The sequence below is a fragment of the Phoca vitulina genome, unplaced genomic scaffold (genome assembly GCF_004348235.1).
Source record: "Phoca vitulina isolate PV1807 unplaced genomic scaffold, GSC_HSeal_1.0 scaffold20, whole genome shotgun sequence".
NCBI classification, from domain to species: Eukaryota; Metazoa; Chordata; class Mammalia; order Carnivora; family Phocidae; genus Phoca; species Phoca vitulina.
The window spans coordinates 31,851,091-31,871,279 of NW_022589723.1; the positions used below are offsets into that span (position 1 = coordinate 31,851,091).

Sequence of the window (20,189 nt, forward strand, 5' to 3'; positions counted from 1 at the left end):
AGGGCAAGGAGAATGCTAACAAGGAAAATCACTCTCCAAATGAAGAAGCAGACGCTATGGGGGTGGATTCCCCTCTGTCATTAATGGGGGGGGCTCCCAGTTTCTCTGACACTCTCCACAGTTGGGGCAAAACTCTACTGCCCACTGGAGTGCCCCATACTGGCCCCATTGCACCTGTCAGAGGTGCTGGGAAAGAGTCCGTTGGACTCTAACAGACTCTAACCCTACAGTCATTCTCCCTGAGAGGTTAAGTGACTTATGCAAAGCCACATCTCTGGGAAGCTGGGACTCCTGGGTATCTCCCATTGCACAGCACTGCCCTCCCACCCAGAGGGCCTGCGGCTGCCAGAAACTAAGCCCTCGCGCCCACCTTGTCCTCAGGTCTCCTGATCCTTTTTGGAAATGTTCCCACTTCCTAGAACCGGTCCCTTGTGATCTATCTTATTCTTACTACCCTCCTTCTCGGTACTACGGTCTTGCTCTCCAATGATCCAGCCTGCCTTCCTTCCTCCCTTCCACCCTCTATCCATCCCTCCACCCTCTATCCATCCATGTCTCCTTCCATCCAGCAAAGCCTTCTGGAGCCCTTCCAATCTGTGCCAGGCACTTAGCCCTTCCTCCCCACGGCTCCTCAGAGCACGCTCCAAAAGTGTGCACTTCTCTCCTGACCCCATCAAAGCCTAGAACCAACCAGCGTCTATCCAACCCTCTTGGGAGATCGACCTGTTGGACAAATTTGTGCGAACGTGCTTGTAGCAGACCCATTGATCCCCGCAGAGCTGCCAGCAGGCAGGGATTTCTGGAGCCCTCAGCTCAGCCAAGGCCTGCTGCCCAGGGCCTGGCTGACAGCCCCCTACCTCCCTTCCCCTTGGTTCCCTCCCCTGCCCCAGGGAGGCGGCCCCTACGTACGTATGCAGAAGTCCCCATTCTCGTAGTAGCCAGGGCAGCACTGGGACCTGCGCCGGTACATGGTCCGGAGGCCACGCCGATACGCCGTCTTATAGCTGATCCTGAGGCACAAGGGAGAAAGCCACTTGAAAGTATTGAAAATCAATCACTTGCGTTAGAATGATATTTGTGTTAAGCTATATTGAGGATGCCATTCAATAATTACTTTAAAATGCATGGCGGCTTCGAATATGAAGGAACACAATAAAGAAAAATCGATGGCTGCATCTGGGCCACTGTGATGCAGAAAGTATTACTGACATGGCGTCTGCCACACCTACTTTCCCCAGTCTCGTCGGCGTGATACCGAGAAGGGTTTCGGAAGGTCCTTTCCGGGGTGACGGTGGAAGGTAACTAGGCGCTTCTCCTGAAAGCCTCCAGACCCTGGGGAGCTCCTGGGGGGACCCAAACTGGACTTGGGCCCTGAGAGTGGCCAGGGCCACTGCCCAAATGAGCAGGCTGCTCGCGGCCTCCAGGGACTCGGTCCACCCATCTGGAGAACTGAAACAGGATCAGCAAAGGGCCCTCTGAGTCTGACCCAGTCCCAGAGAGCGGATTAACCTCCCTCATGCCAAAAATAACATGTCCTGGGCAAGAGCTTCGCATGCCATCCCTGGGAAGGCTCAGAACCAGCCCCTGGCTCTGCAACAGGAAGAAGGTATAAGACCCAGGGAGCAGAAGCAGCTCTGACCTGGGAATCGGAGACCTGGAGTGTGCCTCTTCTGCTGGCACAGGCATGGACACTTCATCCTGTGCCAGAGAGATTTCTAGGCGCAACGTCATTCCATTCTCTATCTGAGGCAGGTAACAGGACTATGTCACCTTTATTTCCTTTTTACAGTTTTTATTCTTATTTTATGAACCCCCCTTCTGTTTCATGGATGAGAAAACTGATATTCAGAGAAGTTAATGACTCGCTCCAGGTCACACAATGAATCAGCTTCAGAATCAAGATTTGAACCCAAGTCACTCTAATTTCAAAGCCACCAGGCTTAACCTACTGCCCAGTGCCAGTCCCCACAGGGTGGCTGGCTGGCCATATGGGCTGGCCATAGTGAATGAGAAAGACCAGGTAAATGGCTGGTGGGAGGACAGAGTCCTTAGGAGGAAATCAAGATGGGGTATTGGTTTGCAAAACCCCTTCCTCACACCTAAAGTCAAAATGAAAGAGATTGAAGTGGCCATTAAGGGACAGAGAGAGGAACTAACTTCCCAAGGTCATGATGTATGACTAGGACTCAACCCCAAGTCTTCGGGCCTTGAAGCCAGAGCTCCTTCACATCCCCACCCACACCCCAGGGGAGCCTGCCCTGAGGACCCCTCCTCAGGGGGCAGAGCAGCGGGGACCAGACATGGGAGATGCCTACAGCCTGCTTTCCATGAATGGTCAGGCCAACTTGGGAAGGGAGTCCCACAGCCCTCCCAGTCTTTAAAGCCCTCGCTTTATGACAAATGACAGTGCAGGGCCCCAGGGAAATCCGTGATATTTGGGAGTGTCGTAAACTAAGGTCATTCTACTTTGTCAAAAGCCCATAATGAAAAGTAAGCCAGCCTCAAAGTGAAGCTCCTTCCCCGGTACAGGAAAGCAGCTCCCGGCAATTTTGGGGGTGGCGTGGACCTCTCAGATAAAGGAAGCGTCAGGGTTGGCTCAGAGTTCATCCAACCCAGTCGTCCCACCACACAGGGGTATCCCCCAGTCCGTCCAGTGGAGAGGTGGTCTTGGCACCATGGCAGCCTCCCAGGAGAGAGATGTCTCCCGCTGCTTCTGGCTCTCCCACCCTTGCTTGCTCCCAGCGCTGGAGTGGGGAGCAGCAGAGGGAAGGGGCCAGGGGCCAGGCTGTCAGGAAAAGGGTGCTGCATTTAAACAAACCATTCCACACTGAAGCAGACTGATGGTGTGGCTGTCAGCATGCACACCCCAGGTCAGCAGGAAAGCTGCAAGGCAACTCAGTAATTTAGCAAAATAATTCATGTTCCAGGAATGCAGCCTATTTTAATAAGCAGCCACTCACTCACCTTCCCCCCAGCGCTGATGGATGGCAGCCCGGGCCTCCGAGTACCTAACAAAGCCACACCTCAGAGCAAACTTGGCTCTGGCACAGGGCCTGACAGGGCTCATGGAGGGAGCAGGACCTCTATTTCTGCCTCCACCTTTGACCGGGGTCACAGGCAGCCAACTTGGCACAGCTAAGGAAGCTGGAAGGGGATATTTGGTCCCAACTCCTCATTTCACAATCAAGGGCTAGGGGAAGGGGATGCGGTCATGGCCGAGTAGCTCCTATGGGAGCAAAGTGCCTACAAACAACTATACAATCTGGGAGAAATATTAAAAAACAAAAAAAAACAAAAAAAACAAAAAAAACAACCACAACTACCAGAAGGCACCAGAGAGGGAACAAAGGTGGATACTGGAGGGAAAGAGAAATTCAGAAGAAGGAAATGACACTGGGCAAGGTTAGCCGAAGGGCAAGCCCCAATCAACCATATTCCAGGTGGCTACAATTCAGGTAGAAAACACACAGCCTTCCTGGCTTAAAGCACTACAAGACAAGTCCAGGGTGGATCCAGCAATTTGAGAGTGAAAAGTGAAACCCCAGAAAAGAGAGAGCCGCAAAGAGGAAGCCCCATATTCTTTGTAAAATCTCTGCCCAAACTCCTGGCTCCTGAATGGTATGTGTGGGGGGCAGGTCCCACACGGTCCCGCTAAGGCTAAAAATATGGAACTTTCGGAGTCTGGAAATCGAATGCAGCCAGATTAACTGATTGCCGAAACAAACAACAACAAATCAATCCTCTCGGGAGGAACGTAACAGATTTCATTCTCTACAATCTCTGCTGTTCACAGTGCCCAGAATATAATTCAAAATTACTAGATGCAAGGAGCAACTGGAAAATACTGCCTACATAAAGGAAAAGACAATGAATGAAGACCACCGTGAAGTGGCCCAGATGTTGGGATTAGCAAATAAGGATGTCAAAGCAGCTATCATGTCTATGCTCACAGCAACTTACGAACAAAACCCCAAAGAAAACCAGGATTTTGGCACTTCAGCATAGAGCAAGTTTCCCCATCCACCTTGCTACCACCGTGATTCAGGCATAAACCACAAAGAGGGACAAGGCCCCCATGGAGGAAGCCAAAGAAATCTGGAACCAACATGGATGCTCGGCAACTAGGGAAGAGGCCTAATAGGTGGCTTTCCCCTCATGCGCTCACCCACCCTTCATCTGCTGGTTTCCACCCCTCAAATAATAGTGCCACCTTGCCCAGATCTAATAGCTCGCTCCTCCCCGTCTTTCCCTGCACTTTTCAAAGCATTTTCTCATCCCTGACCTCAATGGACCCCGTGAGTAGGTAGGGCAGAGATCATTGTATGTTTGATGAGCACACTGGGAATTCCCAAATAAAGCAACTTGCCCAGGGTCATCCAATAAAACGTGTTCTCTCTTCCTTCCTCTCCTCTTTCCCCCAGCAACATGAGAGAATGGCATGATCTGCAGGAGGGCTGCAGACAAGGGAGCAGGGGACCCCCACACAGTCATTTAGATTGAGCTCTTCCCATGGGCAGCCCGGCCAAGGTGAGAAGAAGGTGCCCAGTTCTCTCCTGTGCTCAGTTCTCCAAGCCAGATGCCCTGCCATGGGGCTACATCTGCTCTGAGGGATCTGCCTGAGGTTGGAGGTCCCCCCGCTGACCCTGAGGCAAAGATTCAAGGACAAGCACTTTATTGGAGAGGCAATCTAAGGAAGCACTGCGAGGGGAGGGGGGAAAAGAGACAGGGAAGAAAAGGCAGCCAATTCATGGTGCACTGGGATATGTGTAGAATGTTTCTCAGAGTTCTCCCCTTTACCCTCAGGGTGAGGGAGCTGGGGGGGGGGGGGTTTACCCAGCAACTCCCCATTTCTCATTGGGTGAGGGATGCCCCCAAGGGCAGTAATTCTCCAGCACTTCTGGCCCGCCCTGCCCATAAGCTTCTCTGGCCAGAAGGAAGCCCTCAGCAGAGCATCTCAGATGTTCAGGGTAAAGACTGAGCACCAAGGGGATAAACGCAGTACACTGCCTACAGCTACTCCAGGGGCCTTTTACTAACCGGCACAAAGGAGAGCCCTGAGGGCCCAGTACATTCTCCCTGCCCCATCACCCGAGACAGGTACTCACCGGTGCCGGGTGCACTTGAACCAGTTGAGGATGTCCGTGCATCGCGTGTAGTAGATCTGGTCAAAGGGGTGTGCGTATGATTCCTGGACGGTCACGGCATAGCTGAGAACCAGACAGGAGGTGGAAGCTATGGTCAGCACTCGAGAGGCTGAGCTGATATTCAAGATGGGGGCTCCTGCCCCAGGGGAACCAGGCCCGCAGCCAGGCATTCAGGGGCTCCAACCTCCCCCCCACCCCACTATCCTCCTCCTGCCCTGGATGCCCTCAGCATTCACACCTCCCTGACCCAGGCTGGATCCAAGACATATCCCTTACTGCCCTTTGGCCCGGCTCATTTTCTGAAATTCTAGATCATTTGTTCATTTATCAGAGAATGAATAAGGGAGGGTTTAGGTTTATTCTATGTGGCTCTGGAAGGCAGAGCCAACAAGCTTTAAAATACTTTGTTCGGATTTTTATGGGTTTCAAAGCATATATATGGAAGCTGATCCTTGTAGCAATTTTATGAAGTAAGTGGTCCCATTTTACAGCTGAAGAAACTAAGGCTCAGAGAGAGGCAGCTTGCCCAGGTCACACAACCGGTACCAATTAACTGCTAATATTTATTGAGTGCCCCGTGCTAAGTGTTTTAATCCATTTTAGTCCTCACAATCCTATAAGGTTGGTGGATTGCTATCTTCATTTTACAGACAAGGACAATGAAGAAAAGAAAGAATCAGTGACTTCCCCAAGGTCCCCCAGTTACCTTCCGCTCTGTCTCCAGTGTAGCGGTGGGAGCATCGAGGACATGCCCCAGAACTCCTAATTGAAGCACTATCTTGTTATGCTGCCTATTAGCTAGAAACCTGAACAGTGGGAAGAAGTCTTGGGGAGGAAGATCTCAGCCTTAACCCATAAGCCTTTCTACTTGCCCGCCCCCGGCAGGAGGTGTATGAGAAGGCGGTCGAGCCAGGATGCTGAAGGGAAGATTCACACTTGCTGTGCAGGCTGGGGGAGGGCCCCAACTGAGATGTCAGGAATTCATTTTTTTGTAGGTTGGTACTCCTCACTGTTTCCCCCCCGACGGCTCACTGACCTGGGCCAGATGGCCAGATCCCGGCTCTAAAAATCCGTCTGCTTTGCCTGAGGAGACTGTTGGTTTGCTTGCAAGGGGGCTGGGCAGGCCAGCTCCCCGAGTGGGTCCACAGCAGGCTTTAAAGGTCAAAGATATGGAATCCAGAAAGAGGGCCCCGGAGAAGTCAGCAGGGCACAGGGACTCAGGGCCCTGGAAAATTCCGGTTCTTTGAAGCACTGAGGATGTAAGGAGGGTCCCTGCTGAGCCTCTACCAGCCGGCGCAACGGAGATGTGAGTCAGAGGCACACGTCTGTGCAGACATGGGCCAAGCCCGGTTCATCTCCAGGCTTGGGGACACCGAGGCAGCTCAACACCCACCCCTGGCTTCCCAAGGGGCCCCTTCCAACTCTGAGAGTCCACGATCCTATGTTTCCACGCGGCTTCTGAACACCTCACTTAGGGCAGGAGAATGAACAGCTCAGAGTGCATGAGCTCTGGGTCACATTTGAACCCTGTCACCTGTTCGCAGCACGTCCTTAGACGTGTTGCTTAACTCACGGAAGCCTCCTTTTCCTCGCCTGTAAATTCATGACAAAAATTGCCAGGGACTTCACACAGTCATTGCGAGGATTCAGCAAGGCAATAAGAGTGTCCACCTCTCAGGGTGGTGGGAAGATAAAGCAAGAGAAGACATGTAAAGTGCTCAACACAAGAGAATACGTGTAAAATTTTTAATGGGTGCCCAGTGTCGAATGGATGCTGGCCACCATTATTATATGACCGCAGCAGTTCACCTCCTGCGCTAGGCACTGGGGGACATTTCCTCCCTGACCGTGGTGGGGGGGAGGAGGAGCAGGACCCACACACGGAATGGACTCCCTGCCTTTGTTAAGCACTCGGGGGGACTCAGGCACCCCTTCCAGTCCTGACAGAGACAGTGGGTGCTCAGAGAAAAGGCATCAGCCCGACAGAGGGGTGAGGAGAGTGTCATGGGGGACGGTCCCAGCTCTGCAGGGGTGTCCTGGGCTGAGCAAGTCTGGCAATGAGACCTCGAATCAACTCCAAGTCTCTGGGGCAAAGGGTGTGCCCCCGGTTTCATGGCTGGTCGGTTTAACACGCTCACTTGCCAACATGCTAATGAGGGACCAGATTAATCTTGTAAAGCTGGGCTTTATTAGCCAGGGGAGGTCTTTCCACTGGGTTTTATGGTGGAGGGGCATAATTAACAAGGAGCCCGCCAGAAGCACTAATCCAGCTGAGAAATTCTCCCTAAGTGGTCTCTGGGGACCGGAGCATGTTTCTGGAATGACACAGACTACATCTGTCCACGTGTCATTGGAAGCGGAGCTCAGGTGGGCAAGCCAAGAAGAAGGCACATGGTGTTATGGGCATTGCCTGCGAGGCCTCCTCCCTAGGGGCTGGAGAAGCCACAGGGGTCCCCCGACTTCACTTTAGTTATAGGGCCAGTCCTTGTCCTCCCATCAAAGGATCACCTCGGCTGACAGCCAGCTCAGTGCAGGCTCCATTCAGAGTATTTTCATATTCCAAATTGACTGATATCGGGGAGGTCTAGAAAATTAGAGAATTCGGTTTGAGTTTGAACTGATCCACTGTTCAAAGTGATCCAGTCGGGACCCTGAGAAGAGGGACGTGAGGAAGGGCTCTGCCATCAGGGAAGGCTCCTTGGAGGAGAGGGGCCCGGTCAGAGGAGCTGGGGAAGGCAGAGAAAGGCAGACGGGGAGGGGGTATTCTGGAGGTGGGGATATAGCACAGCCATGGGCAGGAAGCAACTGTGTCTCAGCCGGGACAGGTGGATGGTGGGCGGGCTATTGATGCTGGAGTCTACATACCAGGTACTAATAATGTACAATTTGAGCTGACAGCTTTCTCACCTTCTGGGAAATAAAGGTTTCAATTCGCCAAGACCAGAAGGGGCAAAGGGCCTGAGTAACCTCAGAGTCATGCAGAAAGCTTATGAAAAATGCATATTCCTAGGCTCTACCCTAGACCTATAGCATCGGAGTCCCTGGGGCTGGGACCCAGGAGACTGTTTCTCATCCACACCTCCAGTGAGCCTGATGTGCATTAAAGTGTGCGAGAAGCAGTTCCCGCAAAGCCAGAGATATCAACAAGAAAAGACCATAATGGACCTTTACGGTCCTGAAAGCCCTTTCATGACACTGGCACCCTGATCCTCCTGCGAGCCCGGGAGGCCAGGGCAATTATTCTTCCCACTCTACAGAGGTGGAAGCAAACTCAAAGCGGTTCAGAGACTTCTCCCAAATCATTACAGCTAGCAGGTGGCGAGATCCGACTGGAATGAACCAAGGTCTTCTCCTGACAGATCTTGCCTTCTTCCCCCTTCCCCTAAAAGGGGCACGGTGCGGCACCACCTTCTGCTCCCGCCCCGACTATAGGGACTCCCACAGGGCGCCCAGTCCCCGGTGATCATGCCGGTGGGGGCACAGTCCGTCTGCTTGCCCAGCCCATCCCTGCAGGGCCTGGTGCTGCCCGGGCAGGGCGCCTTGCCCTGCCGTGGGGCCGGGATACTCCCCCTCACAAGCAGGGAGCATGGACAGCCCCACTCGCTGGAGCTCATCTTAATTTTATTCATTTGATTTATTAACATCTAAGTGGCAGAGTCGTCCTGGTCAGCACAACCAATCAATTCCAGGGTTTAATTCGGTTTTTCCTGATTGGGTCTCTGGTCACTATCTCTCTGCTCACCAAAATCAATACTTTAACCTTGTACTTCAAAGTCAGGCTGTCTGCAGGGCCCTGGCCCGTTCCCCACGGACCAGGTGCGGCAGCCGGAATGCAGCCAGGTCTTCTGCTGACGCCCTGGGCCGCACTTCCCCCGGGAGCCCTCCCACCCCGGCTGGAAGCAGCGGAGTCCCCTCACCCGTCCTCCGTGGGGCGGGCAGCTGGCCGCCCAGTACAGGGGAGCCGCCGCACTGATGCCAGTCCTGGGGGACCAGGCAAGGCGTCACAGTTTTGGAGAAGAGCACATCTGGACCACACTCACTGCCCACCCCCCCCACCCCCCCACCTGGCTGTGGACAGGCACTGAGCCCCTCTGTGCCTCTACTTCCTCGTCTGTAAAATGGCCTGGAAGGGCAAATGCAGGGAGCGACCAGAGTTCCTTGCGAACTATCAGACAGCAGCACTTAAGTCAAGCCCCTCGGCCTGGAGCTCCCAGGGCCCCGAGTGTAGACAGAATCGACACTGCTTGGTCCTGTCTTTCGGCGCCTGCGCTGTTTCTCCAGCTGGACTGCAGGCCTGCGGTGGCCAGATTCTGTACCTCCCGACTCTGCTTTTGTCCCAACCGTACCAAGCCCCAGGGGGAGGCCCTCAGGGAACACCTGGCCGTCCAAGACCCACATCTTACCTCTCCCAGTGGCTGCACACGTTGGGGTCCTCGGGGTTCAGGGACAGGGCAGTCTGCAGGAGGGAGAAGATAATGAGCTCTGTCGCGGAGAGTGCCATCCCGGGCCCTGGGGGGTAAAAAGGAAGCAGCGTCATTAATCAGACCGTTTTCCCGGGCGTCTGTTCGCCACTGAGTCTTCTCACACGAGGCGGCAAAACAGACTCGCTAAACAGACTAAGTTTGCCCCCAACGTCATGTAATGAGCATTTGATATTTCACACTTGTGGGTTTTGACTACACTTCACCAGTTCTGAGTAACCGGGGAGTGGGAAGCCTGAGTCAGGGAAAAGTTGGTATTCCAGGCCAGGGCTTCTGAAAGTTTGTTGGCTTGTGGACTGCTTTGAGAATCTCATGCAAATTCAAGAAATTCTCCCCAGAAAAATGCCCACATGCACAACTTTTGGCTGTAAGATCAGGGTGTCCTCAGGCCCCTGAGCCCACGCTGGGACCAAGAACTCCTGACCTTTAAATGCAGGGTCTTCCCCTCGGTCCCTTCCCCCTCAGCTCTGATGTGCTTTGCACATCCACTCTCCCCTTCCCCAACTTCCTGCAACAAAGAAAAGGAAGAAAGGTGTCTGGTGGCCCCTGGGGAAGCTGAGCTGGGAAAACTCTTCCAGGCTACCCAGAAGGCTGCACCTTGCTTCTCTTGCTGCTATGGGATATCTGTCACTGACACCCAGCCTGATGCACACATCACTCCCACCGAGGGATGAAGGACTGGTGAGGGGCTTCGAGGAAGCAGCTTGTAGAGTTTGATCCAGGCCCCTGAAGTGACAGCTTATGGCCAGTGTCAAGTGTGCCTACACACATGTCAACCCCCTTGGTCCCCTAAACTGAGGACTCCCCCAACAAAGGGCTCCTCACGGAGGCAGAGAATCATTAAGGTGGGAGTAACCACAGTGACCCCCTAGGCTCCTTCCTGCCCTGGAAATCCAGGACCCCATGGTCCTACAGACTTAGAGAACTGCGGGGTTCCCACCTGCGGGGACAGCCCAGGGGGGCTGGAATTCACATGTGCTCAAACATCAGCTACAGAATGAATGAACACCGTGACTCAGAAAGATAGCACTATTTTTCATGTGTACACAGATGCTGTCGTGATTTGCTTAAAAGCTTTACTGAATTCAGAGTAGCTTTTCTTCTCAATCTGCTACACTAAAAGATGCAACTTCTAATAACTGGGGGCGGGGATGACATAGAAAATATTTTGACATCGGAAAGGGTCCCCAGGGCTTGAAATGGTAGAGGATCCAGTCCATTGGCCCTGAGCTTGCCGATGAGGAAGGACTCACTCCACTCAGGGACAGACAAGAGCGACATGCATGTCGCACACACCCCCATCTTACCCAGAGGGAAGCTAAATAGAGCTCCTGTCTTCGTGAAAGGTTAAATACTCTCCTGCTCGTCCCCAGTAATTTCCTCACTAAATTCTTTCTTAGCAGCTCCTTCAAAGATAAACAAATTGTCACAAATTCTGTATAACTGTAGGGGTCCAAATTAATGATTAATGAGGTTTTTCTGTTTGAGATCTGAAAATAATCTGGCTAAACGTATTTTGAAAATCAGTTTAGAAAGAGAAAAGCAATTCTGGTGTTTCCACTTAATTTGCCAAGCCAGGAGTATGCAGGTCACAGCCCCTCATCTCCCCTCCTCACTCACCTCCCCCCCAACAAGTCCTTAGAGACCTAAGGGACCCCCCCAAAAGGCGGGGCACAGCATGGGGCCCACGCCCCCTCTAGGGCTGCAGGGCGTTTCAGCCCATTCCCCTCGGAGAGCAGGAGCCACAACCTGGATGAGAAAGTGTGCCCAGATGTAGCATTAAGTTTTGGGGAGAGCCAAGTGTAGGATGAACATCGTCTTCCAGGTGGGGTTTGGGCAGATCCACCACCAAATAAATAAAGGAGTAAAGGAAGAGACCCGGTGCTCCAAAAGGCACAATGTCAGAATGCCAGGGGGAGAGAATGCCTCATTCTGGTTCTCTCTACGGCCCTGTCTCATTGACTCGGCCACTCCTATCCTCTCCCGAGTGGACCCCACGACCGCATCTTCAAACTCATGAAGCTTAGAACATCAAAGGATGAAGCCCCCTGGATTAGAGGAGAGTGTTCCTCTGGCCCCCTTTTGACCCATGGTGATAGGAGAGGGGTGGGAGATGGAGGTAACTAGGATCCTTGCTAGAATTTGGGAGATCTTTTAAAATCTTCATGCAAACCTCTTCCCTCTACGTCAGATGTGGGTAGGACAGTTTGGCCGACTCCCACTGGCCATGGGATACCTGGATGCCGGGTGCAGAGAGGGAGAGGGGGGAAGGGGAGGTGGACGGGGAGCACGAGAAGACACAGGCGGCGAGGCAGCCTCACTCCTCTGTCCGTGTGGTTGTGGTAAGTCCAGCAGAGCGGGGGACATTCACACCCAAGCCTAGAACAGCCCTGCCACCAGCAGCCACACGGTTCCCCATCTGATGCTAAGTCTACCCCTGTGGAAGTGTGGGAGGGGCTCAGGGAAGAAGGACGTCCAGCCTGAGGGTGGAAGGCTCTCCTTGGACTCGCTCTGCCCTCAGACTTTTTCTTGGAACCCAATCTAATAGATGCAACCTTAATACCCACACTTCCCTCCTGGGGGCCAGACTGGTCTCTCCTGCTCCTTGTTCACACTGCTCCCCTTGCCCTCAAAGCACGTCATCATCAACTTTGCGTGTCCAAGGACCATCAGCTTGAGGTCCAGCTCGGGCCCCCGGGCCCTCCACCCGCCCTGGGCTTGGCACCTACGGGGTGCTGGGCACGCTCCACGCACGTAGCTTCCAGTCTGGGCCACACGGCCCAGCACTGACTGCTCTTCCCATCTCACATCCCAGCTTTTCCAGCTCGCCTACTTCATCTTGCCCACATGTCATGGAAACGCCTCGAAGGTGGGGTCACATCCTAGGCCAAACCAGTCAATTCCTTTGGGAAACTGATTTTATTTATTTTATTTTACTTTTTCAAGATTTTATTTATTTGACAGAGAGAGACACAGTGAGAGAGGGAACACAAGCAAGGGGGACTGGGAGAGGGAGAAGCAGGCTTCCCACCGAGCAGGGAGCCTAATGCGGGGCTCGATCCCAGGACCCTGGGATCATGACCTGAGCCGAAGGCAGATGCTTAACAACTGAGCCACCCAGGCGCCCCTGGGGAACTGATTTTAGAAAAAGTATTTCTTTCTTAGACAATTCACTGAGGCTAAGTGAAGAGCAGCCAGAGAGGGGCCACGCCCCCTCCCCACGGGGGCAGCTCCTCACCACCGTGAACGTGAATGGGGCTTGGCGCTCTCTCAGAGGATGGATCCCAAAGACATATGCTCACAAGATGACTGAGGGAAAATCAATGCTGCCACAGTGGTTATTAGGCCGACTCCATTTGGAGTGACAGAGGTTAACATATCGGGCACCATCTGATTTAGGGCATTAATAATTAAATAAGAAAATGCCGCTGGTTTCACTTCGAAGGAAGAGAACATGGAAATAGATCTGTTGGTTCCCTTCCCTCTGGTCCATGCTCCCTGCATATTAAGGAGCAGAGGAAGGGAGTGAAGTTGCAAAGGTGAAGACATTTCCCTCCTGGCGGTGAGATGTGGCTGCTTCACCCCGAATGAACCGGGCCAGAGGCTGGAGGGGAGAGAAGGTGGCTAGGAGGGGAGCCCTCACACCTGCCCCAGCCTGAACCAATCGACTGAGCATTCCCGGAACACCACCAGCCTGGCCCTGGGCTGTGCTGTGGACACAAAGAAATAGCACGGGTCCGCTGCCATCTATTTGAGGAGCTCAAGCAGCAAGCGGTGAAGTCCCGCTGGGGGGCTCCTGGGAGTGGGTGGGACTTAAGATGGACAGACCGTGGAAAGGGAGCAGGCCGAGAAAGGGCATTTCGGGAGCGGGTAGAGCATAAGCCAGCGCCCGAAGGCAGGACTGTGTGGGTGGTGTTGCAGGTAGTAGATGGTTTCCACTGCAGACCAGTGGTGGCCACATGGGCAACTTTGGGAGGTGTTTTCCAAAACGGGGCTCAGTAGGACACTAGTCCCGTGAGATATTGATAGAAATCTCCCAAAGATTTCCATGAGTGAATTAGTTCAGGAAATGCGGCATGTGCTTATTTCTTCATTTTAAATATTCCAGTGTACTTTTTTCTTTTTTTGAAATTTAAAATCAATTAATTAACATATAGTATATTATTAGTTTCAGAGGTAGAGTTTGGTGATTCATCAGTTGCATATAACACCCAGTTTTCATTCCATCAAGTGCCCTCCTTCATGCCTATCACCCAGTTACCCCATTCCCCTACCCCCCTCCCCTCCAGCAACCCTCAGTTTGTTTCCTAGAGTTAAGAGTCTCTTATGGTTTGTCTCCAGTGCACCTTAACTCTAGGAGCAGAGGTCCTCAAGGTACCTGTTTGGAAAGCTCTGCTCCTCTCCATCAAGGTCAAGTGTGAAGGAAGCCCTGGTCCCGTCAATCCGCATCCTTAGATGCGGATTGTATCCTTTGTTTCCTTTGTATTCCTTTGTTTATTCTAACACTTGAGGGCCTTCTGCGCCTGGCACATGGTGCTCAGGGAACCTGCCCCTGGATAACTCAAGAGACACTGACATCACAGCAAAGGATCCCTCCTCCCAGCCGGACCTGCAGGCTGGGCAGACCTCAGAGATGGCGGCCTCCTCTGGAAGCCCGTGCCTCCCACCGGGGCCCTGCCATCACCAAGACCTGTAGAGCCCAGCCTGACTCTGGTGGCAGCACACACCTGGCCAGACACCAGATGCTTACATCAGCCAAGATGCATCAAACTGGGGCAGAGGGCAGACAGACAAACAGATGGCCTCTGCCCTGGGATCGGTAGTTATGACCTCACAGTCCATCTGTGCAAAAATCTTCCCCCACCTGCTTCCACCACCTGCCTAGTCCTCCTGACCGTGCCGAAATCTTGGGGACACGGGCGCCTAGTCCACGTACCTGGAACCTGCTCTCTGTCTACCCCAGTCTCTTCCAGGGAGCCCTTCCGTCCTGACAGATTTGCACTGATGGCAGGGATGGTGGTGGTCAGGCACTATTTTGTGGGTCCTGGGAGGTTTCACTTCTACAACACTGGGCATTGATCGGTAGTAACGGCTTGGCTGAGAAACTGGGGCTGAGCAGGGAAAGTGTGCCGTGATCGATTAGTAATGCCTGTCACAGGCACACAGGCACTGGGTGGGAGAGGGACACACCGGTACCACGCACCTGTCCCTGTCCCACGTTGTTGAACGGTTGTTACTAGCTTTAGAAATTGCTCTCTTTCTATATGAACCATCTAGATGTGGACTCAGCTCTTCCCTCTGGGCTTTCAACCCTGCACATCATTTTCCCTCCCTTGGTACTCCACTACCAGAACGCACATCATGAGGGCAGAGATGTGGGTTTATGACGTTCACTGCTGCCCCCAGCACCCAGAGCGTTGCCTGCACGTAGAAGGGGCTCAATACCCCTCATCAACCAATTATTGGCTCTACAGCCAAGCACCTCCCCTGACCTCTCAGCCATCCCCAGCCTCAGGCTCAGCCACATTGCTTGTGTCTGTCCCGACGGAGGCCACCAAAGATCTGTCCCGACAGCAGGTCATACCGCAGGGGGCATTCCACGCTGCATTAACATTGCCCCACAGAGACATCAGTCTGTTGGCAACAGACACAGTGAGCACGGTGACATCCTGAGAGTGATTCAAAGACTCCCGCCCGGGCCACCCCACCAGCGCCAGGGTACATCTGCTCCAGGGACCAGCACAAGGCGGGCATTGAAGCCTACTCAATAGTTCAAGCTGCAACCGGGGGCTGACGTGTTCCAAGCACCTCATGAAAAGGCGCTTTCAGGCTCGGGAAGCAGCAGAAGCAAACCCCAAACTGGGACTGATAAAGCAAACGCCTCACATCCCTCCCAGCATGTGGGTATAGAGAGAGAGACTTCTATCTTCTATTTATAGAACACACACACACACACACACACACAAACACACAAGCTTCTCTATTTTTTTCTGAATAAAACAAAACAAAACAAAAAGATAAGTTTGCTCTCAAAGGGGCAAATGCCATGGTGATCATCCCGTCCGGCAGACCTTCGCCTTCTTCTGCCCACTGATCTCTGAGCTGGCTCCCAGTCCCCAGGCCCCTCTCTGTTTACTGGCCTTGCTGGGGTCTGATTAGTGTGAGATGAAAAGCGGAGCTGTGATCAGCCCCGTAATTAAGAGGCTTCACCCTCTGCCTTGATGAAGCTTCCTGCCCTCCAGCAATCCCACCAGGGGCCGGGTTTATGTCGAACGCTTTCTAATCTCTCTGCACTTAAAAAAAAAAAAAAAAGTTTTCAAAATAAATCCATGGCTCTTAATCTCCAAAAGAGTGATTCCTTGATAGTGGGAGCATGGCAGAAATCCCCAGGGCCACCGTGGAGACCCTGCCAGGTGCCTGCCCATGGGGATAAATCAGAGGGGATTGGAGGCACCTCCAGAGATGCGGTAAACGTCCTCTTCGGAGTCTGGGGCCTGCCATCCCAATAAATCCTGCTTTCTCCTTGCCCGGGAAGCCTCGGGCTGCAAATCCTGAAAATGGCACCATGGAAGCCTGCAGCTCCCATTAATCAGGGTCAAAAGACTGTCCTGTCCCCTGCGCCCTCAAGCCCTACAGACCGAGCGGCCCTGGCATCATCCAGCCTCAGAGAGAAATCACCGCACATCCCCAGGGAGGGGGGAGTGGAGGAGTGTAGAAACTGCCAGGCCAATAAAGCACCCCCCTCCCTCACCCACTGTGCCGGGCCCTCAGCCCTCCCATTCCCAAACAGCCAGCAGCCTCCTGGCCCTCCAAAGACGAAGGGAGAAAACTTATCTGTGTTCTTAGACCATTCCATTTCTCACAAAGCAATTATCTCCATCTTTCCATTTCTCTGCAAATCAGGGCATGCTCGGCTGGCCTGGCCAGCCCCGAGGCCTCCTGCCCCTCCCAGCCGAGCCTCCCCAGGCCTGGCTCCGCTTCCCTCTGCCACCCCACCCCCCCCGGGGCTGTGGGAGTCTCAGGACCATGGGAGTCCCACACGCCCTAGCATTAAATCATGGCTCTGTCCATACATCCCCAAAGATAAGTCAGTCACTGGGGGCCATGCACCCCCGTGGAGATCAGTCCCATTCCTGCCCACTCTGAAAAAAACATTTCTCAGACTACAAGATGCAACCACCAGTGCCTGGATAGGGAGGAGCGCTAAGGGACAAAGCGCTGGAGAATCACCACCACTGGCAGGTCAAGCATCCCACCTGGGCGGAGGTGAGGGATGACAGACTGGACAACAAGCCACACGGTTTCAGAACTGGCACCAGGACCCGGGAGCATCAACTGTCCAACACCTCATCCCCCAGGAGGGGAAACTGTCCCCAGGGGACTGGTTCAAGGTCACATGACGCGTGGGTGGCAGGGCTCCATGTGAGAGGAATAGTGAAGCCGGACTGACATTGTTCGAATCCTGACTCCACCTTACTGGCTGCACAACCTGGATAAAATCATCTACCTGCCTTAGGGCTGAGTGTTTCCCATGGACCACACCGGCACGACCAACTTCACGGGGCTGTTGGGGTAGTCAGTGAGTCAGCAGGTAAAGCACTTGGCCAAGCCCAGCATCTGGCACATAGAAAGTACCCAATAAAATATTCGTCTCCTCCCAACCCATATTCCGCCACCTCAAAGATCCTTCCAACTCTCTAATTCTGACTTCTGGAATTTCTAAGGAGCTGGAGGGAAAAAAAAAAAAAAAAAAATATATATATATATATATATACATATATAATTGCTGGAAAATCGAGGCTTAGTCGTCTCTGTGTGGTGACTACTGGGTCAGTTTTCAGTGTACAATTGTCAAGACAGGCCTCATGTTTCATCCACTCAGCACACATTTATTGAACACTTGCCAGTCACTGTGGGCACAAAGATGACTCAGGTAGGCCCCTCCCCCAAGACCCCCAAACGCCTGCTGGAGGGTGTGTGGGAATGGCCGTGAGAGGGCTGTGGACCCAGGATGTGGCTTAATTCAAAGCGCCGAGGCCTTTCCCTGGCAGGAAGCCTCAGGCAAGTGTGATGGGATATCAGAGACCTTCGTGGGGAATCGATGCTTCACATCCCTGCAGGTGCCTCCCACGTTGAACCTGGCCCATCTCCATTCCTGTTGCCTCTAAAGCCACTCTTGATTAGCGCTGCCTGTTTTGAAGAGAGAACAGCCCGGCCGCCCAGGACTCAGGGCAACTCCTCCTGCTGGGGTCTTCCCTCCTGAATGCCCACTCCGCTCAGAAGCAACTTGGCTTTCCAAAGGCCCTGTCCTTCCCCCTCTGCCTGCTAAGGGCACTAACTTGCTGTGTGACCCGAGAAAGGTTGTTTTCCCTCTCTGAGCTTCACTCTCTTCTTATCCCAAAGGCAGGGGTCTGACTGCATCATCTCCTGGACCTTTAAGCTCTACAAGTTCACCTACAATGTGTCTCCCTTCCCTGCTCTTCCCCCCACCACATTCTTCTCTCTTACCCCATTCCCAGCCTGGGGCTTGCCCCATCTCCCCATAGCAAGGAGACACACAGAAGAGGTCGGAGAACCAGAGTCTAATCCTGGATCCCGGAGAACTCATTTCACTGCTCTGAGCCTCCTTTTCCTCTTTGACAACATGGGCAGGATGAGAGAGCAACAGACCCTTGGGAGGATTCAACTGTAGTTCAGTACCGGGAATGCGGGGATCGGTAGCACTGTGATGGTTGTGACCCATAGTTCTGACCCCCTCCCTGTCCATTCCTCAGCATCCTTTTAATTAAAGACTGCCTTCTTGTCTTATGCTCTATTCCCACCCAGCACCCATATCAGGGCAGACTCTGCCCCCTCACATCTTGGGGGCCACTCCTCCCCGGGCAGGAGTTAACAGGAGGACCTGGCTTTTGGCCGGCAGACATGCACATCAGACTATGGTACCTCTCCGGGTTTCCTTCTGGAACCTTCCATATGTATCTAGGCCAGAAGATTCTGAAGCCAGATGACCCAACCCAACTGTCCCAAAGCCCGAAGATGTCTATGCTTATGCACTTGTAACGGAAACATGCATCAGTGTATTCTGTAAAGCAACTTGGCAATGCATAACAACCTGTTTTAATGTGTATCTGTAATCCAGGACTCTACTTCTGCAATTTCTTTTTTTTTTTAAGAAATTGGCCAGTGTCGAGGATAGGTTCAAGAATGTTTGTTGCATCATCTCTTAATAAAGAGATGTTTGTTGTAGCATTGAAACAACCTCAATACCTAAATCAGTAGGGCCCTTGCTAAATAAATTCCACCATGTCTACATAACAAAATATTATGCAAACATTAAAATATTGATGTGCAGAAAAAATATGGAAGCCTATCCACTAAAGCATTAATAGTGATCATCTTTCATGGGGGCTGGAGGGGAAGGAAGCGGTATCATAGGACTTGTGCTTCTAAGTCAGTATTTTTATTGTTATATGAGTGTTTCCTACAATAAACATTATTACCACCATAATCAGAAAGGCAAAGATATTTTAAGATAATGTACATAAGTTCACCAACATGGAAAGATAACCCTGACGTATTAATCTATGAAAAACACAGGTTACAAAACAGCATGTGCATTAGGATCGCATTTATATAAAATGTAGAGAGCAAGTTTATGGTGTGTGTGTGTGTGTGTGTGTGTGTTGAGAGCAAGCAAGATGGAAAGATATCTGAAAGGATGTTTAAAATGTTAAAGATATCCAGGTGATGACATTTTAGGTGACTTACTTTCTTCTCTATACTTTTCTGTACATTTGCATGTTCTACGATGAGCTAGTCTCGATTCTAAAATGTGAAACACCACAATAAAGCCATCTTCGTTTTGGAAACAAAGAAGGCAGGGTCCTTTGGACAGTGTCCCCACAGCCTACCTTCCTCTAGGTCTGGATTCTTCCGCACTGCCCCTTGGGGTGACTTTTCCCAGAGAACAGGGATTCATCAAGCCCTAAGCCTGCTACCCCTAGGGACACAGGCCACTTTACGGGGCTCCCCAGGCAGCCCTGGGAGCCATCAGGCTGGGGCAAAATTGCCATTACAATTGTATGGCATGGGTCCATGCTGTGATTGTATCCATGCTGTGATTAAAAACATTATGCCATTTCAAAGACCCAAAATGATCTTACGACACAGAAAAATGGATGGATAATGTATGAATCTGTCAGCTCTATTCAGTATAATAAATGAATCAGGTATTCAGATTTTAAAAGAAATTTATTGCAGTCCTTTGTTCATGACACTGATGAATTCTGGCTCACAGCCTGGGCAGGTCGGCCTCGGGCACTTCACCTCACTCCACAGCTTGCTCAGTCCTCGCTACCCACACAGGCTTTGCTCCACCAAAGATAACAAGAACCCGGAGCCCTGGAATCCTGATCAGTTCCTGGGTCCGAATCCCACCTCCATCCCACCTCCATTGTGTGACCTCGGGTAGGTCACTTGACCTCTGGGAGTCCCAGCTTCCTCCTTGTAAAGTGGAAACAGTAAGAAAACCTACTCACAAGGTCATGAGAAGCCAAAGAGATAA

General features: G+C 52.4%; 1 protein-coding gene across 4 annotated transcripts in view; it reads right to left on the reverse strand.

Moving 5' to 3' along the window:
* The window catches only part of MEGF11 (multiple EGF like domains 11), a 345,128-nt gene that overhangs the window by 216,001 nt on the left and 108,938 nt on the right, over positions 1-20,189 (reverse strand). For all 4 annotated transcript variants that reach the window (XM_032417420.1, XM_032417421.1, XM_032417423.1 and 1 more), the window contains 3 exons: positions 9,548-9,653; positions 5,106-5,207; positions 910-1,010 (listed from right to left, as the gene is read on the reverse strand). In XM_032417420.1, the coding sequence (XP_032273311.1) occupies positions 910-1,010; positions 5,106-5,207; positions 9,548-9,653 (309 nt within the window). The remainder of the gene's footprint in view (positions 1-909; positions 1,011-5,105; positions 5,208-9,547; positions 9,654-20,189) is intronic.